Source organism: Notamacropus eugenii, chromosome 5, assembly GCF_028372415.1.
Source record: "Notamacropus eugenii isolate mMacEug1 chromosome 5, mMacEug1.pri_v2, whole genome shotgun sequence".
NCBI classification, from domain to species: Eukaryota; Metazoa; Chordata; class Mammalia; order Diprotodontia; family Macropodidae; genus Notamacropus; species Notamacropus eugenii.
The window spans coordinates 108,024,654-108,038,647 of NC_092876.1; the positions used below are offsets into that span (position 1 = coordinate 108,024,654).

A 13,994-nucleotide genomic window follows, 5' to 3' on the forward strand; every position below is an offset into this window, starting at 1 on the left:
GGTAGATGTGAGTTTTGAATCCAAGTTCTTCCTAACTCTGAACCTTGCTTAATGAGCTCTAACCACTACCCTGCTGTTTCTAAGGAAAAAATACATGAGTAAAAAGACTTAAAAAATAACCACCATGTATTTACCACAGTGAGGTAGCATTAGAATTGAGAATATACTATTGTCTCACTCTATTTAAATATAATAGAGTGTAATAAAAATTATTACACTCTATTTAAAGTATGCAGTGTAATAAAGTAAGAGAATGCTAAAAATCAAACCAAACTACTGTGTGTGTGTGTGCGCGTGTGTATGAGAGAGAGAGAGAGACAGAGAGAGAGAGAGAGATACCTTCCTCTCCTAGAGAACCATATACAAACTAGCCACCCAAGCCTCATGTCATAAACCACAGTTCCTGGCTTCCTAGGAACCAGAAGGCTTGACCTGAAATCACCCCCTGCACAGGAGTGCACCCCTGTGCACTCCTTGAGCTGGTCCTCCTAACATCTGAGTCGATTTTACAAAACTATGGCTAGCTGCTCTTTGGGAAATGAAACTACTTTCCCAGGATAGCAAAGACAGCTATTAATTCACAACAGGTTATTTAAATCCAATAACTGAAACAGTAAAAGAAAAAAACTGAAAATATCAACAGTTAGTTAATTCTAATTAACTGCTTAGCAATGAATTTGTTTTGGCTTTTCTGGAAAAGTAAGTAAAGTGGATTGGTCACAGTTTAGTGGAGTTCTTTTACTCCTTGGGGTCTCGGCATCTTGTGATAGCTTTTTTTGGGATTCATAGAGTTTGAGAAGTCTGTAGAATCATAGGAGTTTCTGAGCCTCAGGGGTTAAGCCTGCGTCTTGGGTAGAATTATTCAGCTGCTTAGTTAGGCACAGAGCACAAAGGCTTTGGACACCATCCTAAAGAAAGAAGCTTGTTACTCATCTCTAAATGGGTCACCAGGAAATGAATTCACTATAACAACTTAGTTCTACTTCCAGAACACATACAGACTTTCACAGAGAACTTCTTGTTTTTAACTATAAGTGTGTAACCTCCAAAATTCATCACATGTTGGTAAATTGAATTTTTATTAAATAGCCTTATATCTATTTATTATTATTATTATTTTTAAAACAGGAACTATTTGAGGGCAGCTAGCAGGTACTGTGGATAGAGTGCCAGGCCTGAAGTCAGAAAGATTCATCTTCCTGATGTTCAATCTGGCCTCATTTTCCTCATGAGTAAAATAAGCTGAAGTAGAAAATGGCAAACCATTCTGGTATCTTTGACAAGAAAACCTCAAATAGGGTCACGAAGAGTGGCATACAACAGAAAAACCACTGAACAACATAATAAAAGTTAAAATTCTTAAAGTGTGAGTACATGCAAGATACCAAAAGAGATAAAAGTGGACCATTTCCAAAATTTTATTCCATAAAGTAATGGAAAGAATAGTTTTGAAACTGATACATTCCAATTCAATATCTAAGAAAGTCTACATTTTTGTAGCTAAATCAGTTAAATTTTAGGTAGTAAGAAAGTTTAAAACTAATTTATATGATAAATAAAACTGAAAGGATTATTTTAATGTCTATTCTTCCAAAAACTTCACACACTGTTTTTCATATGACAATAGATAACTGCTGAATGAATGTTGGAAATGAGCAATAAATCTTTAAATTCTAAATACTTTTCCATCCACATACCTGCTATTACTAATTTTAAAATACTTGCTTGAGCAAAAAAAAGTAAATATCTTATACACAATAATGATGACTACATGTTAGTTTTATGTACCTACAATACACACACATAAACCTCAAACATCTTGCAATACTCTTAGAAAGGTTTCTCAATATAGTTACTATCTTAATCTATTTCCTAACCAGAGTCACACAGAATTAAGATCTAGCTAAGCAATACTGTACTTTGTTACTATTCCTGCACAAAAAAACTTTTAGAAAAAGCACAAAAGAGGACAGTTTCAGAAAAATGAAGGATGACAAATATGATAGAATATAAAGTGAGCAAAACCAGTAGAACAATATGTACAGTAACAATATTCTAAAGACAAACTACTCTGAAAGATGTAGGAACTCTGTTCAGTGCTATGACCAATAAAATTTCAGAAGACTCATGATAAAACATGTTACCCACATCCTGACAGAAAGATGATGAATTCAGAATGCAACTTGAGACATATTTTTTTGCACATAGCCAACAAATTAATTTGTTTTGCTTGACTGTACATGTTTGTAATTAGAGTTTTGCTTTTCTCCACTCAAATGGGAGTGGAAATGAGGTGAGAGAAAAAGGGGAGAATTTTCATTGATTGGGAAAAATATCAAAAAAAAAAAAAAGAAAGAAAGCACATAGAATAATGATCACTTTTCTCCTACAAGTAATATACCTTACTGTTCACAATGTATATAATTCTGCAAAGTTGTGTAAAAATAACATCTTTTATAAATAGGACAGGATTTTAAATATAGTAGACTGAATTCCCTTGCATGAGAAATTTCATAGTGAGCTTTTTCATAAAGAGAAAGGTCTTTTTACAACTTGTGTTGCCTGGAACTCTCCTTTGCCACTATCACATATACATGTTAAATATCCCTTGATCACAATAGATTGAAATCTCCTTCAGGACAAGTGAAGTGTCATTTTTTCCAAATCGTTGTATCCCCTGAACCTAGCACAGTAGGTGCTTAATAGACGTCTGCTGAAGCACCCTTTAGTTTTTCTTTTTATACATATGAATTTCCACAAGCCAGTTTTTCTAATCTTTATTTGCATCTCAATTTCTACAATTACTATACAGTTGTATCTTTAGCATCTACAAAGAAATTACATATACTTACTCATTTCTGCAAGTTTTTGTTGAAATTTGGATTCCCCAGAGAGATGTTTGCTTCAGGAAAAAAAAGCAAAATATTTTGCCTGAGTAATATAGTATATTACAAGTACCTGTGTACACATTTGTAACAGTTTAGATTTACCTAGTACTTTCTAATTATAGAATGTATTTTGAAAACATCAACTCATTTGATCCTTCCAATAACTCTAAGGTGTTGCGAATACTTGTATTGCTATTTTTATAGTTCAGGAATTTGAGGATTTGGAGATAGAGTGATGTGCCCAAGATTACAGAGAAAGCCAAGGGCAGACATGGACTCAAATCTCTAGCCTTCTTATTCTTACCCCAGTACTATCACATTCCATTATCTATAATTTTAGTCATTTATTTGATGCTATTATTTTAGTGTACTGATTAATTTTATAAGCTTATGAAAGTGAATCAAATATAAATGTTTCCCAAATTATGGTGCTACACAATATTTTCTAGCAATTTTTATTAAAATACTAATTCAGCTTTCTCAAGATTAAAAGGCTTTATTATTTAGTGATAATGAACTGTTGTAAAACTGCAGTAGCATTATGACAGCTTTTATTAAATATCCTGTTTCTCCAATAAACTGTGGAAAAGATGATGATGCTTTTTGTAATATTTCAACTTTTCAAAGGTCCTTCATCTGTAATCCTGTGTAGTGCTACAACAATCCTATGAAATAAAAGTAGGGCTATTTTCCCATTAGACAGATGAGGAAATGGAGGTACAGAAAAGGTAAGTAAGTACCTTTAAACTAAAACTAGTCAATAGGCAGTGCCTAGAATACAGGCTCCCTTGATTCTGACCTCCTGTAGCAGACATTTAGAATGTAGCAGTGTAAATCTAATAGAAAAGCACATACCTTCCATCTGCTTCATCTGCTCCTTCAATGTCAAAACGTAGTTTTTTAAGTGGTTTAGGAGGGTTGCTTCCTTCAGCACTTCTCTTGAGCAAACGGTCACTGCTACACACCATCTGGTTTATTTTCTGAAACTTCTCAGAAGTCTAGAAATTAAAAAATTACTCAATGGTTTACTCATTTAAAAGCAAAGGAATTTGTGTGAAAAGTGTTTTTAAACTGTGTTCAAATAGTTCCTGAGTTTGTCATGGCAGAAAGACTACTAAGTATCTTATGATGTCTGCATTTTTTTTTTAAGTTTTCAAAGCATTTTATTTTTTTTATAATTAATTTTATTTATTTTCAATGTTCTACAATCACTACCATATAACTTAGATTATTATTTTTCCCTCCCTCCCTCCTACCTACCCCCTGCTCCCCAAGACAGCATACAATTTTATATAGATTCTACATATACATTCCTATTGAATACATTTTCACTATAGTCATGTTGTATAGAAGAATTGAAGTGTGAGAAATCATCTAACAAACCAAAATGCAATACACACACACACACACAAAATGATATGCTACATTTTGCAATTGAATTCCATAGTTCCTTCTCTAAATGTGGAAGACATTTTGCCTTAGCAGATCACTGGGAATTTTTTTTAAGTCCTTGCATTGCTACGAAGTTCCAGGTCTACCAGAAAAAACTCTTGCACACTGTGGTCGTTGCTGTGCACAAAATTCTCCTGGTTCTGCTCCTTTCACTTAGCATCAGATCATATAAGTCTTTCCAGGCCTCTCTAAAGTCTTCCTATTCATCATTTCTTATAGTGCAATAGTATTCCATTACATTCATATACCATACTTTATTCAGCCATTCCCCAATTGATGGGCTTCCCCTTGATTTCCAGTTTTTGGCCACCACAAAGAGTGCTGCTATAAACATTTTTGTATATGTGGGACCCTTTCCTATTTTTATGATCTCTTGGGGATACAGTCCTAGAAGTGATATTGCTGGGTCAAAGGGTATGCACATTTCTGTAGCCCTTTGGGCATAGTTCCAAATTGCTCTCCAGAATGGTTGGATCAGCTCATTGCTCCACCAACAATGAATTAGAGTTCCAAGTCTCCCACATCCTCTCCAACATTTATCATCTTCCTGTTCTGTCATGTTTGTCAGTCTAATAGGTGTGATGTGGTACCTCAGAGTTGCTTTGATTTGTATCTATCTAATCAAAAGTGATTTAGAGCATTTTTTATATGACTATAGATATCTTTAATTTCTTCCTCCAAAAATTGCCTGTTCATATCCATTTATCAATTGGGGAGATTACCTGTAAAAATTCTTTCCCAGTTTTCTACATTTTTGGTTGCATTGTGTTTGGTTGTGCAAAAACTTTTCAGTTTAAAGTAATCAAAATTATCCATCTTGCACTTCATGTTTTCTCTCTTTTTTAGTCAAAAATTCTTCCCTTCTCCATAAATCTGATAAATACACTATTCCTTGTTCCACTAATTTGTCTATAGTATCAATCTTTATACCTAGATCATGTACTCATTTGAATTTTATTCTTGTGTACGATGTCAGGCATTGCTCTATGTCTAATTTCCACCAAACTTTTATCCAGTTTTCCCAGCAATTTTTGTCAAACAGTGAGTTCTTATCCCAGAAGCTGGGGTCCTTGGGTTTATCAAACAGTAGATTGCTATATTCATTGTTTACTGTGTCTTGAGTACCTAGGCTATTCCACTTGTCTATCCTTCTGTTTCTTAACCAGTACCAAGTGGTTTTGATAATTGCTGCTTTATAATACAATCTGAGATCTGGTAGCCTTAGGCTACCTTCCCTAGCATTTCTTTTCATTAGTTCCCTTGATATTCTGGACCTTTTGTTCTTCCAGATGAATTTTGATACTATTTTTTCCAGCTCTAGAAAATAATTATCTGATAGTTTAATTGGTATGGCACTAAATAAGTAAATTAATTTAGGTAGAATTGTCATTTTTATTATATTGGCTCAGCCTACCCATGAGCAACTGATATTTGGATCTGACTTTATCTGTGTGAAAAGTGTCTTGTAGTTGTGTCCATATAGTCCCTGGGTTTGTTTTGGTAGGTAAACTCCCAAATATTTTATAGTGTCTACCCTAGCTTTAAATGGGATTTCTCTTTCTATCTCTTGCTGTTGGGCTTTGTTACTAATATATGGCAATGTAGAAGATTTGTGTGGGTTTATTTTGTAACCTGTAACTTTGACAAAGTTGTTTATTATTTCAAGTAGTTTTTTACTTGAATCTCTGGAATTTTCTAAGTATATCATCATATCATCTGCAAAGAGTGATAACTTAGTTTCTTCTCTGCCTATTCTAATTCCTTCAATTTCTTTATCTTGTCTAACTGTTATAGCTAACATTTCTAGTACCATATTGAATAATAGTGGTAATAATAGACATCCTTGTTTCACCCCTGATCTTACTGGAAATGCATCTAGCTTATCACCATCGCATATAATGCTTGTTAAAGGTTTTAGGCAGATATTGCTTATTACTTTGTGGAAAGTTCCCTTTATTCCTATGCTCTCCAATGTTTTTAATAGGAATGGGTGTTGTATTTTGTCAAAAGCTTTTTCTGCATCTATTGAGATAATCATGTGGTTTCTGTTAGTTTTGTTGATATGATTGATAATGCTAATAGTTTTCCTAATATTGAACCAGCCCTGCGTTCCTGGTATGAATCCTACCTGATCATAATGTATTATTCTCATGATAAGTTGCTGTATTCGTTTTTTTTAAATCTTATTTAAAATTTTTGCATCTATATTCATTAGAGAAATTGGTCTATAATTTTTTCTCTATTTTGTCTCTTCCTGGTTTAGGTATCAAAACCATATTTGTATCATAGAAAGAATTTGGGAGTACTTCCCCAATTTACCCAAACAGTCCATATAATATTGGAATTAACTCTTCTTTAAATGTTTGATAGAATTCACTTGTAAATCCATCTGGCCCTGGAGATTTTTTTCCTAGGGAGTTCATTGATGGCTTGTTCAATTTCTTTTTCTGAGATGGGGTTAAGTATTCAACTTCCTCTTCTGTTAATTTGGGCAATTTGTAGTTTTTTAAAATACTCATCCGTCTCATTTAGATTGTCAAATTTATGGGCCTAAAGTTGGGCAAAGTAATTTCTAATTATTGTTTTAATTTCCTCCTCAATGGAGGTGAGTTCACCCCTTTCATTTTTTGATATTGGTAATTGGTTTCCTTCTTTCTTTTTTAAAATCAAATTGACCAAAGGTTTGTCAATTTTATTAGTTTTTTCATAAAACCAACTACTAGTTTTATTTATTAGTTCAATAGTTCTCTTAATTTCAATTTTATTGATCTCCCCTTTGGTTTTCAGTATTTCTAATGTGGTATTTACTTGGGGATTTTCAATTTATTCTTTTTCTAGCTTTTTCAGCTACCTGCCCAAGTCATTGATCTCCTTTTTTTCTATTTTATTCATGTAGGCATTCAAAGATATAAACTTCCCCTGAGAACTGCTTTTGCAGTATCCCATAAGATTTGGTAGGTTGTCTCATTATTGTCATTCTCTTGAATGAAGTTGTTGATTCTTTCTATGATTTGTTGTTTTACCTACTCCTTCTTTAGGATTAGATTATTTAGTTTCCAATTAATTTTTGGTTTATGTTTCCATGGCCTTTTATTACATATAATTTTTACTGCATTATGATCTGAGAAGGATGCATTGACTATCTCTGCCTTTCCGCACTGGATTGTGAGGTTTTTATGCTCTAGAACATGGTCAATTTTTGTATATGTGTCATGTACCACTGAGAAAAAGATATATTCCTTTCTATCTCCATTCAATTTTCTCCAGAGATCTATCATACCTGTCTTATCCAGAGTTTTATTCACCTCCTTAACTTCTCTCTTGTTTATTTTAAGGTTAGATTTATCAAGTTCAGAGAGGGGGAGGTTGAGGTCCTCCACCAGTATAGTTTTGCTGTCTATTTCTTCCTGTAACTCTCTTAACTTCTCCTCTAAGAATCTGGATGCTATACCGCTTGGAGCATACATGTTTAGTAATGATATTGCTTCATTGTCTATGGTGCCTTTTATCAGGATATAGTTTCGTTTCCTTCCTTATCTCTTTTGATTAGACCTAATTCTGCTTTTGCTTTATCTGAGATTAGGATTGCTACCCCTGCTTTTCTTACATCAGCTGAAGCACAGTATATTCTGCTCCAACCTTTTACCTTTACCCTGTGTGTATCCCCCCGTTTCAAATAAATAGCGTATTTCTTGTAAATAGCATATTGTTGGATTATGGCCTTTAATCCATTCTGCTATCTTTCTCTGTTTTATGGGAGAGTTCATTCCATTCACATTCACAGTTATGATTACAATCTGTGTCTTTCCCTCCATCCTCTTTCCCATCGTTTGTGCTTTTAATTCACCCATCTCCCTTCCCCTCCTCAATAGTTTTCATTTTTCACCACCACCTCCTGCAGTCTTCCCTTCCTTCTTTCAGTCCCCCACCCTTTTACTCCCCTTTACCCTCACTACTTGTTCCCCTCTTTTAGCTTCCCCTCCCCTTTCTTCCCCTTCCCCTCCTACTGCCTATAGAGGTAGTAAGATTTATAAACTTAAGTTTATTGTTTCCTCCTTGAACCAAATCAGATGAGAGTATTTCTCAAACAATGATCCTCTCCCTCCCCTCTTTCCTTCTACTATAATGTAATTTTGTACTTCTTCCTGTGATGCAATTTATCATTTTCTGCTTCCTCCTTTTTACATCTCCTGTTACAATCCCTTTGCATGCTTAAATCACATTTTTATCATCACATCATTTACTTTATACCTGTTCCCTCTATCTATGTATATCCCTTTTATACATCATGATAGATGTACAATTCTCAGGATTAACACATATCATCTTCCCTTATAGGGATGTAAACAGTTTGCCCATACTGAGTAACAAGTTTTTCTTTTCCCCTGTTTACCTTTTTATTCCTCTCTTGAGACCTGCCTTTGAAGATCAGATTTTCTACTGAGTTTTGGCCTTTTTGTCAGGAAGGTCTGGAAATCCCTTATTTCGTTGACTGTCCATCTCCTTGCCTGAAATGTTATGCTGAACTTTGCTGGGTAGTTGATCCTTGGTTGTAGTCCCAGTCCTTTGCCTTATGGAATATCAGATTCCAATTCCTTCGATCTTTTAATGTAGAAGCTGAAAGGTCCTGTGTGATTCTGACTGTAGCTCCTCGATATCTGAATGGTTTCTTTCTGGCTGCCTGTAGTATTTTCTCCTTCACTTGATAGTTCTGGAATTTGGCAACAATATTTCTTGGTGTTTTTAGTTTGGGATCCCTTTAGGGAGGTGAACGGTAGACTCTTTCGATGACTATTTTGCCCTCTGGATCTAGCACTTCTGGGCAGTTTTCCTTGATGATTTCTTGGAAGATATTTTCCAGACTCTTTTTTTCATCATGGATTTCTGGTAGGCCGATGATTCTTAAATTTTCTCTCCTAGATCTATTTTCCAGGTCAGCTGTTTTTCCAATAAGATATTTTACATTTTCTTCTATGTTTTCATTCTTTAGATTTTGTTTGACTGATTCTTGATGTCTCATAGAGTCATTAGCTTCTACTTGTCCAATTCTAATTTTTATCAGATTGTTTTCTTCAGTTAACTTTTGCATCTCCTTTTCCATCTGTCCAATTATTCCTTTTAAGGAATTATTTTCCTTTTTGTACTTCCTTTTCCATTTGTCCAATTTTCCCAGTTAGGTTTTGTGCTTCCTTTTCCATTTGTCCAATTTTCCTTTTTAAAGAGCTGTTCTCTTCAGAGAATTCCTTTTGCACACTTTTAAAATCATTGGCCAGTTTTTCTTCTACTTCCTTCTTCAGCTGTTCCAGGAGAGCTGTTTGTGCATCCGAGCAGTTCATAGTCCCTTCTGAAGTTTCAGATAGGAGTACAGTCTCAATATTGACCTTTTTTAGTAATCGTGTTTTGGTCCTTGTCCCCATATAAAGATTCTATGGTCTTCTCCTGCTTGCTTCGCTTCTTCTCGGTCATGATGGTGAGGTTTTGTGTGTTGTGGCCTCTGGTTCTTTCAGTTAGAAGCTGGGGAATCCATTGCTGAGCTGCTGGTGTGGGAAATCTAAGGGCAGGTGCCTTTGATTTTTCTTTTGTTTTGTGTTTCCTGGCTTAGCCCTGGGGCTAGCTTATTAAGTGTGGGGGAGGGGTTGTCTAGTCACAGGAGAGCTCCTCAGCTGAGCTAGAGCAAAGGCAAGCTCAGCTCACACCTGGGTCCTACTGCGAGTTTCCACCCCCTCTGGGGCTCCTCTCCTAGCGCTGAGGCATGCCTGGGTCCTAGTGCAAGTTTCCACCACTCCTGGAGCTCCTCTCCTAGTGCTGAGGCACACCTGGGTCCTAGTGCGAGTTTTCACCCCCTCTGGGGCTCTTCTCCTTCTGGTTAGCCTCTACCACAGTAATAGGAATCCCCCTTAGTTATTTTCCTAGCCTCAGGTGCTGCGAGATTGTTTGCCCCTTCAGCTGTTCCCACTGATCCAAGATTTTTCTGGGGAAATATTTTATGGTTCTTTTGAGGTCAATAAGGGGAGGGGGAGAGAGCATTTACTGATTACTCCACCATTTTGGCTCCTGGAAGATCAAATAGGTGACTTACAGATGTTTAATCTGTGGGCTGAAAGTCTCTGGAGCAGCTGCAGCTGATACCTGGGGCTCAGCGGCTGTCACTCACTCAGCTCCACTGGTCTCCTGCCCTGGCTGCCACTCTGCCTTTCCACTGTGGTGCTGCTGCTGCTGCCTGAGGCTGCCCTGGGAGTTTCCTGCTCTGTCATGATACTGCTTGATGCGCTGTGCTGTGGGCTCACCCTGGAGGAACAAATCCTTCCTTTCGATCTTCCAGTCTGTCCTGGTCTGTGAATCTGCCACAGTCTGTCTCCTATTGGATTGTACAGCTCCAAAATTTGGTCAGATTCTCTCTTCAGAGGTATCTGAAGGAGTTTGTTTAAGAGCTTAAGTGAATAGTTGCTCTCACTTCAAGATCTTGGCTCCACCCCTTCTATATTTATTTTAAATGAAATTTCTATGTCTCTGAAGACTCATCTTCCGGGCCTCAAATCTGGCCTCAAATAGTATTAGCTGTGTGACCCTGAGCAAGTCACTTAACCCTGCCTGCCTGAATTCCTCTTCTGCTAAAGGAGCTGGAGAAGGAAATGGCAAACCATTCCAGTATCTCTGCCAAGAAAATCTCTAAATGGGGTCACAAAGGGTCTGACAAGACTGAAACAACTGAACAACAGCAAAGATAGCCCACCTATCTCTCTATCACTACAGTGATAGCAGTCATAGGCAACTGTTCCTTTTATCACTTTTCCCTGATTTGCCCTATCTATTTCAACTATTCAGATATCTAGTAAATGCAGACTATCTGATAAACTCTTAACTTGCCTCAAGAGTAATTTAATTCTTCAAGAAGTAGAGAAAGCAACAATGGTAATTTTTATTCTGAACCTGATTTTGATCAACAATGGAGAACTGCTTGGTGAGGTGAAAACTCAAGGGACCCTGTTAGAAAATGACCAGGATTCTTCAAGTTTATAGCACATAATAACATATGTGACTAGTATCCTGTGCCTTAGGAGTGCAGATTTCAAAGAGTTCAGAGAGAGAAAGAAGAGATAATCTGCCATAGTTTGAGACTCTAAAAAGAAAACCAATTTCAGAGGCATAGAGGTCTCTCAAAAATAAAATTCTGGGGACAATCCCAACTGATCGTTCAGTAGAGACTCTTTCCTTCCCACACACTACATTCCAGCAATTAACCTCATTCCATTTCCTCCTCCTGACAGGCATTCATGAGCAATCGCTATCTGCTTAAAAACTTTTTCTTCCTTCAAAGACTGACTCAGATGATGGTTCCTTCACAAAGCCTTCCCCTCCTCAAATTTTCATAGTCCTCTGTCTCCATTTTCCTTTAAACTCATATTCTATTTTATATCACACATATAAATGTGGCTTCTTTTCTCTATTAAATTACAAACTCTTTGAGGTTAGGGACTATTTATAATGTCTATCACCAGAACCTGATCCAACATATTTTACATAGTCGGGTCCCAATAAATATTTGTTGAATGAGAAAAAGGGAAGACAGGACTAAGGAGACTGATATGATTAAACCAGGAGCTCAGTGGTGAACTTAAATTTTAAAAGGATTCATACAAGATGTGAAAATGAAGGAGAAACTGAGGAACCAAAGAAAGTTGATTAATGAATTAATTCATGTTACCCTGGAAGATGTGCTATAGTGGAATGTGGCAGAGATCTAGCCTTGACTCTGTTCTGTTCAACATTTTAAAAATATATAATCTAATAACATAGGCTATAATGAATATATAATATTAATATGAGTGACAAGATCTGCTAACAATAGTGTCAGGAAGACTTAAAAGTCCAATTTGAGCTAAGGTTTGTGATAAATGCTGAGGACAACCAAAAAGGTCCTTTAACCTACGATGGGGTCTTTTAAAGTACGTTTCTTTATGGAAAAGAAAGAATTCCTGCTTGGCATAAATGTAAAGATGGGAACAGATAACTAAGAGAAGGCAGAACTACTCAACTCCTTTTTTCTTTCTATTTTCTCTACTACACAGAATGATATTCATGATGGAATAGAAAAAATAAGTGATTAACTGAAAAACCACTGTCAATGGAAGATGGTAAGATGCACTCAGGAACTTTCAAGAAATTCAACAGACTCATATGAACTACATTCTAGGATATTATAACTAGATGCGATTGAATCACCTTGATATTTTTGGAAGAAACATGGTGAAAGAAAGAAATGTGGTATCATAATATTGGAAGTAGGTGAACACTATCCTAATTTTTAAAAGGCAAAGAAATCAATACTTAAGAATATAGACTGTTAAGTGTAATTTCAATTCCTGGTAAAAATACATTCTAGAATGGATCAAATTAAAAGGACAATTTGTGAGTACTTAGACAGAAAAGATCACTAGGAGCCAGAATAGGTTTATTAAGAATAACCATGCTTAAGTAATCTACTTTCCTTTTTTAACAGGATTATTTGACTATGATATGGTGGACATAATACACCTGCACTTTTGTAAGACATTTAATAAAGTCTCTCCAACATCATTGTGAACAAGATGAACAGATATATACTTTGGTAGTTTTGGAACTGGTTAACAAAGTCGAACCAAAGAATGTTGATGAATGAATCCATGTCACCCTGGAGGAAATTCTGTAGTAGTGTTGCAGGGAGCTATCCTTGGTCCTCTTCTTTTCAACATTTTTAATAATGATTTGGGTAATACCATACACAGAATGCATAATAAATTTATGGATTTAACAATTCAATTCAATAAACATCTACTAAGTACCTACTATATGCAATGCTCTGTATTAGATACTAGGGAAACAAAGATAATAACAGAATAGTTCCTGACCTTCAGAAATTCACCTCCTACCGAGGAGACATAATATGTAGAGAAATGAGTAAATACAAAATATATATACAAAGCAACACAAAATGCTTTAAAGAGAACTAACAACAACTTGAGTGATAAGGAAAGGCCCTGTAAAGGAGGCAGTACCTGAAGTGGGTAGGATAGATAGCCTGTACAATGTACAGAAGATAGAGATGGAATGTTATGTGGAGTGCATTTAGCAGGCCTGTTTGACTATAATAAAGAGTACAAGAAAGAGAGTAATATGAAATATGATTATGAAATTAGATTGAAACCAATTGTAGAAGGCTTAAAATGCCATTCTGATGATTTTAAAATTTATTCTAGAACACAGAGAACCACTGAGGATACATAAACAGGGAAAGATTAGAAGCATGGAACAATAATAGCATTTAGGGTTTAAAGGTTTGCAAAATGTTTGTTATCTCATTTGATCCTCACAACAACTCTTGAAGGTAAGGAAAAAACTGAGGCAGAGAGGTTAAATGATTTGCCCAAGGTCATACAACCATGAAATGTCTGAAGTCAGATATAAATTCAGATCTCTCTGACTCCAGGTTTAGCACTCCATTCATTGCACCGCCTAGCTGCCCCTAACCAAGTAAAAACCAATAAGAAGAGTGTTGCAAAATCCAGGCAAGAAGTGATGCACTGAAGCAGTGCAATGGTTTTGTCACTGAAAAGAAAGGGATGGATGTGAGACTTGTGGATGGAGAATGGGTCAACATGATAAATGAATATAAAA

The 13,994-nt window shown here is 35.8% G+C and overlaps 1 protein-coding gene across 1 annotated transcript in view; it reads right to left on the reverse strand.

Annotated features, from left to right (window-relative positions):
- The window catches only part of RB1 (RB transcriptional corepressor 1), a 182,620-nt gene that overhangs the window by 2,208 nt on the left and 166,418 nt on the right, over nt 1-13,994 (reverse strand). The window contains exons 25-26 of the mRNA XM_072610548.1: nt 3,744-3,886; nt 2,853-2,902 (exon numbers count right to left, since the gene is read on the reverse strand). Coding sequence (XP_072466649.1) covers nt 2,853-2,902; nt 3,744-3,886 — 193 coding nt within the window. The remainder of the gene's footprint in view (nt 1-2,852; nt 2,903-3,743; nt 3,887-13,994) is intronic.